The 21,342-nt window shown below is 37.6% G+C and overlaps 1 protein-coding gene across 6 annotated transcripts in view; it reads left to right on the forward strand.

Annotated features, from left to right (window-relative positions):
* LOC108710022 (metabotropic glutamate receptor 5) overlaps positions 1–21,342 on the forward strand; it is a 173,323-nt gene that overhangs the window by 147,664 nt on the left and 4,317 nt on the right. For 3 of the 6 annotated variants that reach the window (XM_041584590.1, XM_041584592.1, XM_018250365.2), the window contains exons 8-9: positions 9,841–10,780; positions 14,131–14,184. In XM_041584590.1, coding sequence (XP_041440524.1) covers positions 9,841–10,780; positions 14,131–14,184 — 994 coding nt within the window. Of the gene's footprint in view, positions 1–9,840; positions 10,781–12,857; positions 12,895–14,130; positions 14,185–21,342 lie in introns of all 6 variants that reach the window. The other 3 variants (XM_041584593.1, XM_018250364.2, XM_041584591.1) reach the window with 2 other exon arrangements.

The raw sequence follows: 21,342 nt of genomic DNA on the forward strand, positions 1-21,342 counted from the left end.
CCTTCGACTTCGATATTCGGGTTAATTAACCGTCGATATTCGACCCATAGAAAATGTGCCCCCTAAACTTAAAATGTAAATTTTGGAAAAACAGTAAAAAAAATAAAAAATGGAAAGTAATTGGGGCACATTTACTATGGGTCGAATATCGAGGGTTAATTAACCCTCGATATTCGACCGTCAAAGTAAAATCCTTTGACTTCGATATCGAAGTCGAAGGATTTACCGCATATAATTCGTTTGTTCGATCGTAGGAAAAAACAAACGAAAATCGAACGATTCAAGGATTTTAATCCACCGATCGAACGATTTTCCTTCGATCCCAAATTGACATGAAAGCCTATGGGGACCTTCCCCATAAGCTAACATAAGGTTTTAGTTGGCGAAGTAGGGGGTCGAAGTTTTTTTTAAAGAGACAGTACTTCGACTATCGAATGGTCTAATAGTCAAACGATTTTTAGTTCGAATCGTTCGATTCGAAGTCGAAGGTTGAAGTAGCCAATTCGATGGTCGAAGTAGCCAAAAAAAAATGTTTGAAATTCGAAGTATTTTTTATTCTATTCATCCACTCGAGCTAAGTAAATGGGCCCCATTGAGTCTTTATTTCTGGTTTACAATCTGAAAACAACTGAACTAAAAAAAAAAATGTATGGAATGTGAAAAACCCCTCTAAATAAAAGAAAGTTTTATCCGCCTTGAGGCATCTTTTCCATAGCCCCATCCAGGTGCCAACGTGCCATGCAGACAAGATATAAGATTCTATGTCTGTACCGCTAATAGGATTTTGCTTGTAAGCGAGACTATCACTGGGCTAATCCTGGTATAAATCTATCACTTATACTTACAACCAGACAAGCTTTCAGACCCCTTGGGCTGTTTGGGTAAAGTCCATCAATTATTATACACACGGCTGAGATTCATATCAAATCAATACCAAGATTTTGGTAGAGAAATAAATCAAATCTGGTTCGGGAGACTCGCAATATAACAATGTACGACAAAGGTGACAAAATATCGATTTATTGTTTATTTTTAGCCCCAGTTTGCTGAAACTTTAATATGTGATTTAAAAACAAAAAGAGTAACAGATAGTGTGGAATTGGTTGGAACCATTGATAAATGAGTGCCTTAAAGTCAGCGCCTCGGTGTAGGCGACCGGGCTGCCGCGGAACGGGAAAGGCATGGAAATGGCTCCTCTGAGAAATGAAATCCCAGGAGAAAGGTTATTTGCAAATGCCATTTAGTTCCGAAACGAACGAGTGATACCAATACAGGTATGGAATCCGTTATCTGGAACCCATTATCCAGAAACCTCTGAATTCCAGAAAGGCCATCTCCCATAGACTCCGTTTTATCCAAATAATCAAAAAGGAAAAGCCATCAAAAAATTCTTATAAAATAATTCAGATTAAATGAAATAGGAAACAATTAGATTGGACAACTAAAAGGACGGGTATGGGATATGTTATCCGGAAACCCATTATACAGAAAGCTCAGAATTACGGAATGTCTCCCATGGGGGCAAATTCACTAAGATGCGAAGTTGCGCAACTTCGCCGCACTTCGCCAGGCGTTGTTTCGCCAGCGCTTCGCAAATTCACTAAAATCCGAAGTTGCGCACAGGGGTAGCGTAAGGTTGCAGAGTTGCGCTAGCGTTGTTTCGCTATATAAAGTGAAGTTGCGCTAGCGAAGGCTAATTTGCATACGGCGTGAAATTCAAATTTCAATGGAGGAACACGTATCTGCACTACAAATGCCTAGAAAACCTTCAAATCTGCAAATAAAAAATTTATTTTGCCCTACACATGTGCCCACTGTCTAGGTAAGTTGCCATGAGTCAGGAAATGTAGGGGGGAGGAAGGGGAGCCCCAAAAAATTTTCGATCTTTTTCAGCCTATCAGCCATCATGTAGAAAACACGCCAGCGTTTTTTGGGACTTAGAAAAAATTTTGACTTTTTTTGAAACAATCCCTATCTACTCTATTGCGCTTCGCCAGGTCTGAGGTGGCGAAGGAAGTCTAGCGTAAAAGGTAGCGTTCGCTACACTGCGCAAGTTAGTGAATTTGCGTAGTTTCGTCGCTAGCGAAGATTCGCCAGGCGTAAGGTTGCGAAGTAACACTAGCGAAACTACGCCAGCGTTCGTTATTGAATTTGCGCAGTAGCGAAAATGCCAAACGCTAGCGAATTAACGCTAGCGTTCGGCGCTTCGCGCCTTAGTGAATTTGCCCCATGGACTCCTTTTTATCCAAAAAATTCAAATTTTTGAAAAATGATTTCCTTTTTCTGTGTAATAATAAAACAGTCGCTTGTACTTGATACCAACTAAGATATAATTAATCCTTTTTGGAAGCAAAATTTTTACATGATTTTATAGTAGATTTAGGGGCAGATTTATCAAGGGTCGAAGTGAATTCGAGGGAATTTTCGAAGTAAAAAAATTCGAAAATCAAAGTAATTTTTTGGATACTTTGACCATCGAATAGGATACTACGACTTTGAATTCACTTTGAATTCGATTCAAAGTAAAAATCGTTCGAATATTTGATCATTGAAGTACTGTCTCTTTAAAAAAACTTCAACTTCAATATTTCTCCAGATTAAACCTGCCGAAGTGCTGTGTTAGCCTATGCGGACCTTCTAGACCTTCAAGTATTTAAACATTGAAGTAAAATCGTTCGATTGTACGCTAAAATCGTTCGAATCGAACGATTTTACTTCAATCATTCGATGGCCAAATTCGGTGAAAAATCCTTTGACTTCGATATTCAAAGTCGAAGTATTTTAATTCGATGGTCGAATTTCGAAGTATTTTTTTACTTCGAACTTCGACCCTTGATAAATCTGCCCCTTAAAGTATGAAGATCTGAATTATGGAAAGATCCAGTTCCAGAGCATTCTGGATAAGAGGTTCCATACCTTTACAGGTATGGGATCCATTATCCGGAAACCTGTTATCCAGAAAGCTCCTGAATTATGGAAAGACCTTCTCCTATAACAGTAGCTTGTACTTGATCCCAACTAAAATATATTTAATCGTTATTGGAAGCAAAACCAGCCTATTGGGTTTATTTATTGTTTATAGTGATGGGCGAATTTGCTCCGTTTTGCTTAGCCGAAAAATTCGGGAAATTCGTGAAACGGCGAAAAATTTGCGAAACGGCGCCGGCGCCCGTTTTTGACGCCGGAGCCCGTTTTTGGCGCCGGCATCCGTTTTTTGCGAAAAAAATTTTTTGACGCCGGCAAAGTTTTTTTCGCGAATTTATTCGCTGGCGGCCAAACACGCAAATTCGCCTGGCAAATAATTTATTCGCGCCTGCCAAATAAATTCGCCCATCACTAATTGTTTACATGATTTTACAATAGACTTATGGTATGAAGATACAAATGATAGAAAGCTCCATTTTCTGGAAAACCTCAGGTACCCAGCATTCTGGAAAATAATTCCGATACCCATATTTTTTTATTTAAACTGAAATCTATCGTGGTATATTCACCTGCCGAACCCAAAGAAACATTAAATCATTAATAAAAGTATTTACCCCAAACGTCTGATGGGAGCCAAATGTTTCTGGCAATTATGTCAATTCCCAATCCAGTTATGTGTGGGAAAAGCTTTTGTGATCGGTAGAATATCAGAATTGTGAAGCAAAACGCGTGGACTGACAATATTTTTTTTAAAAAATGCTCCGTTGCTAGGAAACTGTGGACCTGTTGCACCACAAAGCAGAATAAGTATCCGTAATAAAAGGCACGAAGAGCCTTAACTATTGATGTGCTGGCGCATTCCTGGATAGTAGCGTGCCGTGAGTTGCATTCAATCCTTTAGACTAAAGAGAGACGAGCTGTAGGGTTTAGAACTACAAATGGCCAGAAGGAATCCATTAAAGCCAAGAACTTGTTTGCAGATGAAGACCAGTTTTTCTATTTCTTTTTACTTCCTCCAGCATTCGAGCTCCTTGGGGGCAGCTGTTCATTGTATATTCCCTCTGTGTACTTGGCCTGCCTTACAGCTCTTATGTGTTGGCTTCATTCCCACCAGGACACCATCTCTTTGTAGTCTCACCTGACCTTGTGTGAAGTTCCAAAAAAATGCGCCAATGTTATCCCACGGCTCCTGATAAATGTTATAAAATTAAAGCATATACAACATATTTTTGACAACTGACTATTGATCTGGCAATTCAATGACAGCTAGGTAGTGATGGGCAAATTCCCTCAATTCGCCGCCGGCGAATAAATTTGCGAAACCAGCTCAAAAATTCACCTGCTAAAATTCCGTCTGTTTTTGACGCCAGCGTCCATTTTTTTGGACGCCGGCGCATTTTTGGGCGTCAAAAACGAGACGCCTGCACAATTTCGTGAATTTTCCGGCAAAGCAAAACGCCCCAAATCTGCCCCTCACTACAGGTAGGCATCACTCTGGAACATCTATCGAACAAATAGAATTCAAGAGCCAACTTCGCCACATTAAACCTACCGAGATTCAATGTTAGCCTATGGGGACCTTCCACAGCAAGTTTTTTGTGGTTGAATAAAAATCCTTCGATCAATCGCTTAAAATGGTTCCATCAAAGTGTTTGCGGTAAATCCTTCGAATTCGATATTCTAATTCGAAGGTTTTTACTTCGAGGGATCGAATTTGAGGATTGTATAACCCTCGAAATTCAACCCTTGATAAATCTGCCCCTAAACCATAGGCTAATTTTTTTTAGGTACAAACAAAGTATTTAAAGGAAAGGGAGCCAATAGGAAATCACTTAGGCGGAGTTAGTGAAATTGCCTAAAACATTGTTGTCTCTAGTGGCCAATATGTAGATTACACAATATCATTTGTTACAAGTAATGCATTTCCACAAGAGTTTAAATTCATTATATGCAAAATGATTTAGATACATAATGTAAAAAGTCTTTATCAAGCAGTATACATCAAAATGACATCACATCCTATATAAAGGCTATGCCTTAACACACCTGACACGTGAAACAAATTAAAACTAATCCAATCAGGATCCTAGAAACATGTAAATCAGGTTCCACCCATATTATATACATCACATTTTGTATTATGGCTTTTGAACATCATATCACATATTACAGTTGTCATATTACAGCATATGTCATTATTAAGTATATAACAATATTGAAACCACTAGTAGAACTAACTAGCTACATCTAGATACAATGTGTGTTAAAGGCAACATAGTCCCAAACCACACCCATAAGTAACAATATTATATAAAGGCATGCAGGTCATATTCCCTATTAAGAACCTTGGGATGCAGTGTTTGTAAAGTATGAATCCAGAACTTCTCCCTTTTCTGGAGCTGTAAGAGTCTGTTGCCCCCCCAGCGTGGGGGGGCAACAGACTCTATAACCTGAAATCTCAAGGCTGCTGCTGAGTGTCGTGCTGTGTGGAAACGTAGAGGAACCGGCAACTTGAGTACCTCTTTTCTTATCGTGGATTTATGTTGGCTAATCCTGTCTCGAATTGGTTGTAGGGTCTCCCCTACGTAGGCCAAGCCACAAGGGCATTTCAGCATATAGACCACATATTCTGAGTCGCATGTATAATGTCCCTGTATCGAAAACCTTTTTCCTGAATATGGATGTGTGAATGTGTCACTACGAATGACACTTGAACATTGGTTGCATCTACCACAGGGATACATGCCATTACGTAGGGGTGCTAGTAACCTCTGTGTGCTCTGTTTTGTAGTGCCCAGATCCGCTTTAACCAACCTGTTTCTTAGGTTATGAGGGCGTTTATACGACAGAAGTGGAGGTTCTAAAAACTCCTGTATATCTGGACAGGCTTGCTTCAATAAAGGCCAATGTTTGTGTATAACACGGTGTATCTTACGTACACATGGATGATATGTGTGTGTAAACAGTATGCGTTTATTTTTCTGCGTACCTTGTGACCTCTCTTGAATTACACTGTCACGATCTAAGCTTTGTATCTGTGTCATTTCCTGCTGCAACATATCAATGGGATACCCACCTATACTGCTTGATAAAGAAGCGGGAGCCTCGAAACGTTGCAGAGTTTCTGATAAAGCAATATTTTCTTTTATTCACTACATTGGTCTGGACTTTTTTGTTTTGATATATATATATATATATATATATATATATATATATATATATATATATATATATATATATATATATATATATATATATATATATATATATACAGTGGTGTGAAAAACTTTTTGCCCCCTTCCTGATTTCTTATTCTTTTCCATGTTTGTCACACTTAAATGTTTCTGCTCATCAAAAACCGTTAACTATTAGTCAAAGATAACATAATTGAACACAAAATGCAGTTTTTAAATGAAGGTTTACGTTATTAAGGGAGAAAAAAAACTCCAAATCTACATGGGCCTGTGTGAAAAAGTGATTCCCCCCCTTGTTAAAAAATAACTTAATTGTGGTTTATCACACCTGAGTTCAATTTCAAAGGTTATAAAGCCATTTCTAAAGCTTTGGGACTCCAGCGAACCACAGTGAGAGCCATTATCCACAAATGGCAAAAACATGGAACAGTGGTGAACCTTCCCAGGAGTGGCCGGCCGACCAGAATTACCCCAAGAGCGCAGAGACAACTCATCCGAGAGGCCACAAAAGACCCCAGGACAACATCTAAAGAACTGCAGGACTCACTTGCCTCAATTAAGGTCAGTGTTCACGACTCCACCATAAGAAAGAGACTGGGCAAAAACGGCACAAACCACTTTTAAGCAAAAAGAACATTAAGGCTCGTCTCAATTTTGCTAAAAAACATCTCAATGATTGCCAAGACTTTTGGGAAAATACCTTGTGGACTGACGAGACAAAAGTTGAACTTTTTGGAAGGTGCGCGTCCCGTTACATCTGGCGTAAAAGTAACACAGCATTTCAGAAAAAGAACATCATACCAACAGTAAAATATGGTGGTGGTAGTGTGATGGTCTGGGGTTGTTTTGCTGCTTCAGGACCTGGAAGACTTGCTGTGATAGATGGAACCATGAATTCTACTGTCTACCAAAAAATCCTGAAGGAGAATGTCTGGCCATCTGTTCGTCAACTCAAGCTGAAGCGATCTTGGGTGCTGCAGCAGGACAATGACCCAAAACACACCAGCAAATCCACCTCTGAATGGCTGAAGAAAAACAAAATGAAGACTTTGGAGTGGCCTAGTCAAAGTCCTGACCTGAATCCTATTGAGATGTTGTGGCATGACCTTAAAAAGGCGGTTCATGCTAGAAAACCCTCAAATAAAGCTGAATTACAACAATTCTGCAAAGATGAGTGGGCCAAAATTCCTCCAGAGCGCTGACTCGTTGCAAGTTATCGCAAACGCTTGATTGCAGTTATTGCTGCTAAGGGTGGCCCAACCAGTTATTAGGTTCAGGGGGCAATTACTTTTTCACACAGGTTTGGATTTCTTTTCTCCCTAAATAATAAAAACCCTCTTAAAAACTGCATTTTGTGTTTACTTGTGTTATCTTTGACTAATAGTTAAATGTGTTTGATGATCAGAAACATTTTGTGTGACAAACATGCAAAAGAATAAGAAATCAGGAAGGGGGCAAATAGTTTTTCACACCACTGTGTATATATATATATATATATATATATATATATATATATATATATATATATATATATATATATATATATATATATATATATATATATATATATATATATATATATATATATATATATATATATATATATGCAATGGAAGGCTAGGGCACACATAAGGAGTTACATACCTGGGTGCAATACAGGAATGCAATATTCACTCAAGAAAAATGCTGCTGCACACCAGGATTTTGTGAAAAAAGTTAATCCTTTATTTGATCGACGTTTCGGTCGTCGATCAAATAAAGGATTAACTTTTTTCACAAAATCCTGGTGTGCAGCAGCATTTTTCTTGAGTATATATATATATATAAATAGAGGGTATCATTAGATAAAGCAAGAGATATCAAATTCAAAATTTAACCCCATTGGTTGTCTGGTTGCTAGGCTTCTTTTTTTAGAAGATCTGGAGTTCTACTTCCTCCTCGAATATTTTATCTATGGCTATTACACTTAAAAAAGACAAATTTCTGTTATTGCAATCCGCAAAATGTTTTGCTAAAGGAGTTACATAAGTTTCTTTTGAAATATTGAGTATATGCTCTCTAATCCTATCTTTCAATTTGCGGCCAGTTCGACATATTGTTTTTGGCATTTAGGGGCAGATTTTTCAAGGGTCGAATTGCGAAGTTCAAAAAATTCGAAATTCAACTATCGAATTTAAAAACTTTGAATTTGAATATCGAATTCGAAGTCTTTTCAGAAAATTTGGCAATCCTGCGATCGAATAAAAATCGTTCGAACGATTAAATCTAACGATTTCGAGCGATTTTAGCATACGATCGAAGGATTTTTATTCAAACAAAAAAAAACTTAGAAAAGTACTCTGGAAGGTCCCCATAGGCTAACATTGAACTTCGGTACCTTCAATTTGGCGAAGTATGAACTCGAAGTTTTTTTTAAAGAGACAGTACTTTGATTATCAAATGGTTGAATATTCAAACGATTTTTACTTTGAATCAAAGTTGAAGAAAATTCGAAGTCGTAGTATCTTTTTCGATGGTCGAAGTATCCAAAAAATTACTTCAAAATTCTAACTTTTTGGACTTCGAAAATTCATTCAAGCTCACTAAATGTGCCCCTTAGTGCATGTTGATAAATAAATTACATTCTTAGTATTACAATTAGGGGTCAATTCATTAACTTCGAGTGAAGGAATAGAAGAAAAAATACTTCGAATTTCGAAGTGTTTTTTTGGCTACTTCGACCATCGAATGGGCTACTTCGACCTTCGACTACGACCTTCGACTTCGAATTGAACGATTCGAACTAAAAATTGTTCGACTATTCGATAGTCGAAGTACTGTCTTTACAAAATTCTTCGACCCCCTAGTTCGCCACCTAAAACCTACTGAGGCCAATGCTTCCTAACAATTTTCTGATCGAAGGAATATCCTTCGATCAAACGATTATTCCTTCGATCGTAGGAATAGCGGTAAATCCTTCGACTAAGGATTTTACTTCGACAGTCGAAAATCGAGGGTTAATTAACCCTTGATATTCGACCCTAGGTAAATGTGCCCCCTAATGTAGTGTTGTATATTATACATTTTATTTGTGGTGGAGGAAGTAAAAACTGATGTTTTCTTTAGATATTTGCATGTAATACATCTACTCGCACCACACTGAAAACAACCTTTAGTTTGTAACCATGTACTTTTTTTGTTCTTGAAATTTAATAAAACTGGGTGTAAGTTTATTCCCTAAGGCTTCTGTTCTCCTAGGGATACATTTATGTCCTCTTTTAAAGAATGTTTTAGTATAGGATCAGTTTCTAGAATCACTAGATTCTTCTGGACAATGTGTTGATTCAATTGGGGGCTATATGTTAGTATACGCGATAAAGTCCCTGTGTTTTCTTTCATTTTGTGAAGATCTCTCTTATTAGTGTTAGAATTATTTGGGATGTTATTGATGTTATCGCTATATCTCTTTAATAACCCTAACCCGCCTGGTTTTGACCCAGACAACCCGGTTGTCAGAAGGGCTGCCCAGGTCAAAAGTACCTGCCCAGTTTTCCAAATAAGGAAAACCAAGCAGCATTCTCCTTGATTGACATGGCAATTGGCCAATCACTACATCATAGCCCCGCAACTTAACTACATGACATCACCATCCCATCCGGACTTTGCTGCCCCGAAAGGCAACCCTAAAATGACCATTGTATAAATATTGAAACGGTACTTCTTATTCTTCCTCTCTCTACAGGATGTGACCCAGTTCCAGTAGAATATCTCCGATGGAGTGACCCAGAGCCAATCGCTGCCGTGGTTTTTTCATGTCTCGGCTTGCTGGCGACAATGTTTGTTATGGCTGTCTTTGTTCTGTACAGAGATACGCCGGTGGTGAAGTCGTCCAGCAGGGAGCTGTGTTACATTATCCTGGCTGGAATCTGCTTGGGCTACTTGTGTACCTTTTCTCTGATCGCAAAACCACAACAGATTTACTGCTACCTACAAAGGATTGGCATTGGTCTCTCCCCGGCTATGAGCTATTCTGCCCTCGTCACCAAAACTAACCGCATCGCAAGGATCTTGGCTGGAAGTAAGAAGAAAATCTGTACCAAGAAGCCTCGGTTCATGAGCGCCTGTGCTCAGCTGGTCATCGCCTTCCTCCTGATTTGTATCCAGTTGGGAATAATTCTCGCTTTATTCCTTATGGAGCCCCCAGATGTTATTTTTGATTATCCCAGTATTCGGGAGGTGTACTTGATCTGTAACACTAACAATCTAGGGGTGGTCACTCCCCTTGGCTATAATGGATTACTGATCCTCAGCTGCACTTTTTACGCTTTCAAGACTAGAAACGTCCCGGCTAATTTTAACGAAGCAAAGTATATTGCCTTCACGATGTACACCACCTGCATCATCTGGCTGGCCTTCGTGCCTATATATTTCGGAAGCAACTACAAAATCATAACCATGTGCTTCTCCGTGAGTCTGAGCGCAACAGTCGCACTCGGCTGCATGTTTGTGCCAAAGGTGTACATCATCCTTGCCAAACCAGAGCGGAACGTGCGAAGCGCCTTCACCACCTCCACAGTGGTCCGCATGCACGTCGGAGACGGGAAATCTTCCTCGGCCGCCAGCCGCTCCAGTAGCTTGGTTAATCTGTGGAAGAGAAGAGGATCATCTGGTGATACATTAAGGTAAACATAGTACTATCATTTTAAATTATCCCATTTGATTTTGAAGAAAACTATTTCTCTTCGAGGCATATTTATTACCCGTCCACCTTTGGGTTCGGGATAATCAATGCCAGGAAACGTGACCTATAAATAAATGTCCAAATAAATCCATGACTTATAAATCAAAGCCAATGTAGTAAATGTTGTACCACCACCAATTTTTGTTTTCTTTTTAAAAAAATCTTTTTTTTGTTTTTTCTGAATATAAGTTAGAAATCTTTTGGGGCAATGTATTCTTTATTATAAATTTCCCTGCATTTGACACTATGGGGGTTATTTATCAAGCTCCGAATTTATCTCAGTATTTCTTAGATAAAAATCCGAGCAACTCAGAATTCCCGAATGGACCTTATTTATCATTCAAAAAGATAGGTTCGGGCAAAAACCCGAAAACTTCAGACATTTGCCCAAAAAAGTCAGAAATTTTCAGACTTTTCAGCAAAAAGCAACAATTTTTTGGACTTTTCGGACTTATTGGCCCAAAATCCACAAATCATCGGTACTGACAGCAGTGCAGACACTGGGACCTTCCCCATTGACTAATACAGGAACCCTGAGAACTTTGAGATGCCGAGTTTTCGGATTCTGAGTTTTCATACCATCGGACTTTAAGAAATTCCGAGAAAATCGGATTTCGGAGCTTAATAAATAACCACCTGTGAGGCCTAGTTACTAACAATCGAATTTCCTTTGTTTTCCCTAAAAAATTATTTCTCTAAAATTCTAAAAATTCAAGATTTATCAAGTGTAAAAGCCACAGAAAAACTGTAATACAAAACAGCGGCTGGGACCTTCCCCATTGACTAATACAGGAACCCTGAGAACTTTGAGATGCCGAGTTTTCGGATTCTGAGTTTTCATACCATCGGACTTTAAGAAATTCCGAGAAAATCGGATTTCGGAGCTTAATAAATAACCACCTGTGAGGCCTAGTTACTAACAATCGAATTTCCTTTGTTTTCCCTAAAAAATTATTTCTCTAAAATTCTAAAAATTCAAGATTTATCAAGTGTAAAAGCCACAGAAAAACTGTAATACAAAACAGCGGCAAGAAAGAACTTTTGTGGATCCATAGAATTCTGATCTTATCAGACCTTTTTTTTAGCCATTCAGACTTTTAGAATTTGTCATATTTTCTTCGCTAGTAATTTTCCCAAACAACTTACATTTTTAGAGGTTTTTGTAGTTTTTAGCGCATCATTCAGCGTTTGTTTTTGGTTCGTGCTTTTATATTCAGATCTTTTAATAAATGACATGGCATTCTGAGTTTTAAAGATAATTAATTTGTTAGTGGTTCCAGAAACCTCTAAAACCACTAAAATTGGAGTGTTGATAAATGGGCCTCTATGTTGTCTGTGTTTTATGGTATTTCTATATACAATCTGGGAGTGAACCTAGGACGATGCCCCTGCTTTTGTGCTTGTGCATTTGTAACCTTACTAAGTTGCCCCTAGTGATGTCCTGGCACATCTGGATAGCTTGGCCATGCCCCCTTCAGGTTTACAGAAAGGTTTGCAGATCTATGGGAGATGATATGGTACCCTGTGGCCAGACTGCCATACAAACAAAGGCAGATTTGGTAGAACTAATAACTGCAAGCTGGGCCAATGGCACATTTATTGAACATTATTTGCCCTCCAACCATTACCGGAGGAATGCACCATGCAACCATGTAATACTGCACCCACCACATGGAGTAAGTGTTACTGTTCTTGTTTTAAGTGGTGGTCAAAAAGTCATATATCACCAAAGGCAGGACCTACAGAAACCCACAGTGTGTTGAACACTCCTACAAGATGCCAAGTGAATAGGTTGCCATGGATCAAACATGGTGTGTGTTTTTGTGGAAATGCAGTCTTATCTCAGAAGGTCTTTTTGAGATGGCCTCTCCATTGCTGGCCCAGCAGTAGTTACATTGGCATCACAACCTTTCATTTTCATGGGTCTTTCAGTCCCCATCACTTCTAATTACTCATGATTTACATATTGCCACTCCATAGCTGTTCCCCTTTGTTTATACTGTGTTTTTGTTTTCCAGTCGTCACATGTCCTTCATCAGACCACGTGTTCCAGATGTAAGTCGTGAATCATCCTATTATCATCATCCTCTGTAAACCCTCAACCCTACATTTTACTTTATCATGTTTCCTTAAGAAAAGAATCATGTTTTTTTTGTCTTCACCTATTGGGAATTATTGAGAATGGAGGTTATTATGATTCTCTGAAGGGATTAAATAAAATTTCCATGGAACAATAAAGGGGGATAATATCAAGTGGAAGTTTTGCTCAAGGTCTAATAACTCATTGCAGAAGTCTGCTTCCATTATTCTGAATGTAACACCATCAAATTAATATGCCCCCCATATATCAACATGTTTCAAGAACTCAAACCAATTAATTTAAGAGAAACTTTTGTGTGTTATATATCACCAATTACATGCTAACATATCAGTCTGCCATGGGATCTTCATCAGGACTGATAAAGATCCCATGGAAAGTCAACAAGTGGGCACTTTATTCATGAGACAAAGCTTCTATAAAATGGAATGTCTGATTGTAATTGTACTTGCTTTCAATATTCATCCCGAAGTAGGCCTTTGGATCTTAATTTTGATTACCCAACATCCCACCACCAATAGGACCACATTGTAGCCTTTATGGTTTGACATGATTGGCAGCCACATACTGTATTTCATTGAAATCCCTCAAGAAGTGGGCTGGACACGGAAGGGAACTCACAGTATGAGGAGCATGAAGAATTCAATATAAAAGCTTTCCAAATAATTTGCTTTATAGACATATATCATGCTATGTAAAAATATCAGGGATACACCAAATTCTGGATTCTGTTTGGGATCGCCAAAACCCGAAACCTTAAAACCACGTGATTTTAGGTAACGTGATTAAGGGGATCTATTTTTTTCCAATTAACATATGGAAATTAGGTTGGATTTGATTCGGGGTACAGCCAAATCTTTCTGGAATGAATCAGGATTTGATCAAATCCCTCCTAAAAGATTTGGGGTTTGGCCGAATCCCAAAAATAGGGACTCTACAGCATTTAGACTGAACTTTAAGTGCATGTTAACTTGGGGTTTCCTATGTCCATAAGACAACATATCACCTGCAAAGCAGTCGAAATGAATCATATACGAGAAGTCGAGAACTATTTATTCCTTAACTATTCTATTGCTATTATTGTATTTTTTTGTGGTTCCTTTATGGTCAATGCTCAGATAAGAGTTCTGCAAGACATATTACATTTTATTTTATTTTTCTTTGAATTAACTCATCCAACTTTTTTATTCTAGCATTTCATTTACTCCTGGGCCTACCCACTCCTATTGTCAGCAGCCAATCGGAATGTAAGACCTTGTTTTTAAAAACTTTCCTCTCTGTTGTGTAGTAGCAGTAAAGTGCAGCTGCTCCTTGTCAGCTTCTTGTGCTGTATGTCTGTATGATGTTTGTTGTGTCAGCCGTGCAGCCCCTCATGGGTTTAAGTAGGAGAACAGAGGCATATTATATAGGCACTCAAGGGCCTGTGCCTAGATGGCAGCAAACCTCCCTAAGGAGAAGCAAACCCTAATGTTAAAAAACCCTACCCCCTACTCTACATAGACCCCCCTCCCTCCTCCCCCAAGCCTAAATGCCCCTTAGTCTTTACTTACCCCTCGGTGCAGATTCTGTCCAGCAGAGTTCACAGGTGACATCTTCAACCGCTTTGGTAATCTTCCGGTCGTCTCTCGGCACTTCAGCAATTTCCCAAGAAATTCGGTACTAACTTGCCGAAGATTACCAAAGAGAAGAAAATGGCGCCCGTGAACTCCACTAGACAGAATCTGCACCGAGGGGTAAGTCAAGACTTAGGGGCATTTAGGCTTGGGGCTGCACCGAGGGGTGAGTAAAGACTATGGGGCATTTGCCCAGGGTAGCAGCTAGGCTGGGGGGAGGAGGGTCTATGTAGGGTAGGGGTTTTTTAACTTTAGGGTTTGCTTCTCCTTTAAGGGGACGGCCCCTGGATGCCTATATAGGCTGATACAATGCAAAGAGGAGCTCACAGGTCCAGTGCCTAGGGCAGCTCTGGACCATAATATTCTATTGCAGGAAGGTCAAAGTCGAAGTGGTCTTTTTAAAGAGGACGAGAATTTGGAAAAATTTGCAAGATCTGGAATGGTTGACCAGTGTCAATGGAGGGCCCAGATCACACACCATAGAGTCATTTCTGTTCTTTAAGAGAGTCATTGGAGTTACTGTTTTATTAAAATGTACGTTCAATGGGAACAACCTGGCTGTTTGAGACGTGTTATATAGAGACAATTTTTTGGTTCCTCACTCACGGCCTTAGTAGTCATACAACTCACTGCCCATTTCTGCCATTACCTGTTTTGATTCTGTTCTTCAAATAAATAATAAAGACCAAGAAATGAGGTGACAATACAACAGGCACAATCAGCTTTCTATGAAACGCCTTTAAGGATGATGGTACACAAGGCACTTCAATGCCCACAGGAAATCATGTTCCACTTGGAGTTAATGGCAAATGCCTTGGGTAAAACAGTTGACTTGTGTAAATGGGAAAAAATACATTTGAAGGCATTTTCACAAAAATCTTTTGCCAATGTCGGTTCCCATTAACTGCCATGGACCTGTATTGTTTTTTTTTGGGTACAAACAATACTTTCTTCAAATAATAGCAAGAATAAAATCCCTTTGCTGAACCTTTTAAAACTATTGTTTTATAATACCTGAAGGGTGCTTCATGTCTTTACATGCTCTGTATGTTTTTTGATGGAGCAACTAAAAGGGAGAAGGGATCTTAAAAAAGAAATAATTACAAGGGCACATAACTTTCAGTTGACAGACCAGGTGGGGCATGAGAAAAAGTCCAACAACCAAGTGTCCTTTGGCACTATCTGCAAGGAATTTCTTTATTCTCCCCATGTCTGCATGGTTTCCTCCAAGTACCCTGGTTTACTCCCACATCTGAAAAACAAACAGGTAGAGTATTATGATAAAACTACCTGTGGGGGTTATTTATAAAAATCCAAATTAATCTAATTGTTTTCTAAAATATAATCCAGCCAAATCCACAAGGGTTATTTCCCTTTATTTATTAATACATTATCCCAAAAAAATTCCAATTTGGAAAAAAACTCTGAAAATGGTTCGAAAATTTGAATCGTACTAATTTTTTTCTGATTTTTTGCCGAAAACCACAAAATCATCGGATTATCCGATTGGGATATATTTGGGACTTCTCCCATTGACTTATATACAGCCTCGGCAGGTCTGAGATGCTGGACTTTCAGATTCAGACTTTTTCCATCCTCGGGAGATAAAAAATCCCAAAAACCTTTTAGCATTTGGACTTTAATAAGGGGTTATTTATCATAGTCCAAATTCATTTCAATATTTTCTGAAAAAAACTCTGAACAAATCCGCACTGGTTTTTTTCAGCTTATTTATTAATACACTTAAAAAATTTTGCGGGAAAAAATTAAAAGATTTCCACCGGAAACTTTTCGGATTTTTGCCCTAATAATCCCAAAAATTTTGGATTATTGTATGAAACCCAGTTCAGATCAAAAAATCTTTGGGACTTCTCCCATTAACTTATATGCAACCTATATATGCAGGTCTGAGATGCTGGATTTTCAGATTCTGACTTTTTCCATCCTCGGGGTATAATAAATTCCGAAAAATTTGTGTTTTTTTAAAAAAATTAAGATTTTATACTAAAAAACAAGATTTTTCGAATTTTTAGCATTTGGAGTTTAATAAATAACCCCCTTGGTGTGTGTGCTACTCTGACCTTAGATTGTAAGCTTCACTAGGACAGAAACTGATGTATGTAAAAGTCTGTAAAGTGCTGGCACCTTTTTAGGATATTATATTATTGAAATAATAATTGTTATGTTGTGTAGATAGGTGTGGCTTTGTGTGCCAGAATCACAAACAGTGGATGTTGCAATTGAAACCAATGAGAAGTGGTTTCTAGAGCAGGTTTTCCCTACTAGAGGAGCTATAACTGGTGCCCAGAAGGGCTATAGGTAACTATCATTGTATCATACGATATTGACCTAATATTTTATATAAACCTGGGAACTTCCATAGCAGTATAATATCCGGCAATAAGATTCATTGCCTGGAGAGGCTATGTGGTTAGTATTATTCCTTGTACAATAACTATTATATAATATTAAATAAAACGGCACCCATCTGGCAGAAAACATGGACACATAATTGAGCCTCAAAATCCACCCACTGCAGAGTAGAAATTGGCAGGGACAGCGTCTATGCAAATATACTTAAATAAAGTCCTTATAATTTTTAATATAAATTCATATTTCTTTCTTAATAATTAATGGGTTTATTATGTTTAATATGGTTTCATAATAAGACAGAGTTAGACATTCAGGGTCAGATTTATCAATGGTCGAATTTCGAAGTAATGGTATTTTTTTGAACTCCCATAACTTCGAAATTCGAATAAAAAAGAATAAAAAAGACCAACTGAAATCAATTTTTTGCGGACCAATAGGCTGTATTCGATCATTTGAATAAAAGTATGATCGAATTCGATTCAAACTATTTTCAAAATAAAACTTTGATTTTTCAAAGTCCACCAATTGGCTCCAAATAGGTTTTAGGAGGTCCCCCATAGACTAAAACAGCAATTTGGCAGGTTTTAGATGGCGAATGGTTGAAGTCAAAGTTTTAAAGAGACAGTACAATTTCGATATTCAATTTTTTTTAAAAATTTGAAACTAATTCGGACTATTCCCTAGTCGAAGTACACAAAAAATAGCTTGAAATTCTAATTTTTTTACTTTGAATTTTCAATTTGACCCTTGATAAAACTGGCCCTCGGTGTGCATCTGGGTAGGCATTGCTTTTATAGGTTTTGCCATTAATTGTGCTCTCCATATGTTAAATCTACCAGTGAATTCAACTGACTTCACACATTAGCTGCTTGGTACTAATAAAGGACAAAAAAACTGATCATGGGTGGGTTGTAGTCACTGGATAGTTGAGTTTGGGTTAACAATAGTTTTGTTTTTTATTAAACAAAATTGTAATTATGTTGTGCCTTTTTATCATTTTGTAGACAGGGGGATATTTACTTAAGTCCGATTTTTTTTCTGGTCTGAGTTTAAAAGGGGAAAACATACTTGTTTTGTAGAAAGTCCGAAGGTGCTAAATGTCAGAATAAACAAGTACTCCAACTCAGACCTGCCGAGTTCATGTAGAAGTTAATGGCAGATGTCCTGTGAATTTTCATGAAAATTTATTAATAAATAGTGGGGGATCCGTCCGGATTTGTCGGAGTGGTTTTCAAAAACTAGTGAGAACATTTTGGATTTTGATAAATAACCCTATTTAAGTGATACTGGGACTAAAAACTACTGTTTAAAATATTAATTTACGTACAGGGGGTTATTTATCAAAATCTGTGACGCCGTGAATTTTCGTGGCAGTTTCGCGAAATTTATTTGCAGCGAATTTGCACCAGGCTAATTTATTCGCCCATCACTACCCAGCACAGATCAGGAAATCTTCCAATTGTAAACGGGACATCTGCCATTGACTTCTACATGAACTCGGCAGGTCTGAGTTGGAGTATTCTTTTATTCAGACTTTTATAACCATCTGGGTTTAAATATTGAAAAATTTTACCTTTTTCTATGAAAAAAATGTGTTTTACCCCTTTAAAAGTCCACCCAGAAAAAATCGGACTTTAATAAATATATTGTGGAAATGTTGTCGTTTCTGCAACCAGGCATACTTACTAACTTTGTCGTGAGTGCTGGTAGCCCCGTGGAATATATATATATATATATAGTTACATGGTTAAATTGGGTTGAAAAAAGACAAAGTCGATCAAGTTCAACCCCTCCAAATGAAAACCCAGCATCCATACACACACCCCTCCCTACTCTTAATTAAATTCTATATACCCATACCTATACTAACTATAGAGCTTAGTATCACAATAGCCTTTGATATTATGTCTGTCCAAGAAATCATCCAAGCCCCTCTTATAGTCATTAACTGAATCAGCATCACAACATCACCCGGCAGTGCATTCCACAACCTCACTGTCCTGACTGTGAAGAACCCCCTACGTTGCTTCAAATGAAAGTTCTTTTCTTCTAGTCTGAAGGGGAGGCCTCTGGTACGGTGATCCACTTTATGGGTAAAAAGGTCCCCTGCTATTTGTCTATAATGTCCTCTAATGTACTTGTATATATATGACGAGGATCAAAAAGCATTTATATGTTTTTTGGCCAAATAAACTTTTAACCGCACTCCCAAGAGGAATTGTGTGCCATGAGTGCTTTCTACTATGAAGTTGGATTAATATTGGTGAGCACCCGGCTATTGACTAATAGAGTGGTGAGTGCAGATATGATTGTATGTATATATATATATTTATATCAAAAAGTTTATTTTTGGAAAACATTATCATTATTAGAATGTATCAGAACTAGGAATGCTCGAATCCAGGATTTGGTTCGGTATTTGGCCAAGATTTTGCTTTTTTCAGCAGGATTCTTTTTCGATAAAAAGTCCTGAAAAATTGTAGGGTTTTTTTTTCACTAAAAATTCATATTTTATAGGTAAAAAAACTGACATTTTTAGAGTTTTTGGCATTTGGACTTTAATAAATAACCCCCTTAGGGGGCTATTTATCAAAGTCCAAATTTATCTCAATATTTTCCGGAAAACAATCTGACCAAACCTGCACAGAGTTTTTTCGGCTTATTTATTAATACAGTTTCCCGAAAATTTTGTTTGCGGAGAAAAAAATATGAATTTTACTTATTTTTCGGAATTTTTCACGGATTTGTGCCCGAAAACCCCAAAAACTTTGGATTATTGCACAAAACCCAGCGCAAATCAAAAAATCTTTGGGACTTCTTCCATTAACTTATATGCAACCTCGGCAGGTCAGATTTTCGGATTCTGACTTTTTCCATCCTTGGGGTATAATAAGTTCCAAATTTTTCAATTCGACCCTCGATAAATCTGTGTACATCTGGGTAGGCATTGCTTTTATAGGTTTTGCCATTAATGGTGCTCTGTTAAATCTACTAGTGAATTCAACTGACTTCACACATTAGCTGCTTGGTACTGATGTGTGCCGTGAGTGCTTTCTACTACGAAGTTGGATTATTATTGGTGAGCACCCGGCTATTGATGAATGAAAAAAAAATGCAACCACATTTATTTAGTCATTATTAGAAAGTATCAGAACTAAGTATGCACCGAATCCAGGATTTGGTTAGGGATTCGGCTAGGATTCTGCCTTTTTCAGCAGGATTCGAACTCCTTCTGCACGGCCGAACCGAATCCGAATCCTAATTTGCATAAAAAGGGATATATAACAACACATAATTTCATAAGCCAATATTAACCAGTAAATTCAATTTTCGTCCGTAGCGTGAGGCACCTTAGAAGCCACCAACAAAAAACAATGACGTATCTGCTTGCTTCTGTGTTTCTTTCGTAAATGTTTGTTAGAAATTCGAGTTTAACATTCTGCAGTTATATATGTTCAACTGTGTTATTTGTTCTTCATTAAGTACAGATTTGTTATGGTAAGTAATATGCTATAGTATGCAAAATGAAACATAATGACCTGGACAATATATTTGTAGCTTTTACTATAAGTAGATGATAAATGACAATAAAAACAGATAAACAAGACAGATGAGAGAGACAGCTAGACAGAGAGATACGTCAAGACAGTGGGGACATTGTCATAGATGGGGTCAAATTCTACAGTATATTCAGTCAACACCTTCTCATCAGTGACAATATTGCAGTGATTTTGTCACTTTGTGGGCATTCTCACTTGGAAAGCAAAAAGATACTAAAACATGATGCTAAAATTGACTATAAAACGCTCTTATTCTTTGAATTTCATCATAGATAGAATTTTGGACGTAACACTATGGGGTTATTTATTAAAGTCTGACTGCCAAAAAAATTTAAAAAATGTAAAAAAAAATATTATAAAATATGATTTTTTGTAAAAAAAAAAAAAAAACCCCAAAAAATTTTTGTGATTTATTATAACGTGATGATAAAAGTCTCAATTCTAAAATCTGGCATCTCAGACCTGCCAAGATTGTATATAAGTCAATGGCAGAAGTTCCGAAGATATCATGATCTGCGCTGGGTTTCATGCAAAAATCTGAAAGTCTGAATGCCAAAAAAATGTAAAAAAATTAAAAAAATTTATTATAAAATATGATTTTTTTGTGAAAAAAAAAACAAACATTTTTTGTGATTTATTATAACCTTGAGGATGATAAAAGTCTCAATTCTAAAATCTGGCATCTCAGACCTGCCAAGATTGTATATAATTCATTGGCAGAAGTTCCGAAGATATCATGATCTGCGCTGGGTTTCATGCAAAAATCTGAATCTGAATCAGTTTTTTCCCACACTGGATTTTTTTGGGAAAATGTATTGATAAATAAGGGGAAATAACCCATGCAGATTTGGTCAGAGTA

Source organism: Xenopus laevis, chromosome 2S, assembly GCF_017654675.1.
Source record: "Xenopus laevis strain J_2021 chromosome 2S, Xenopus_laevis_v10.1, whole genome shotgun sequence".
NCBI classification, from domain to species: domain Eukaryota; kingdom Metazoa; phylum Chordata; class Amphibia; order Anura; family Pipidae; genus Xenopus; species Xenopus laevis.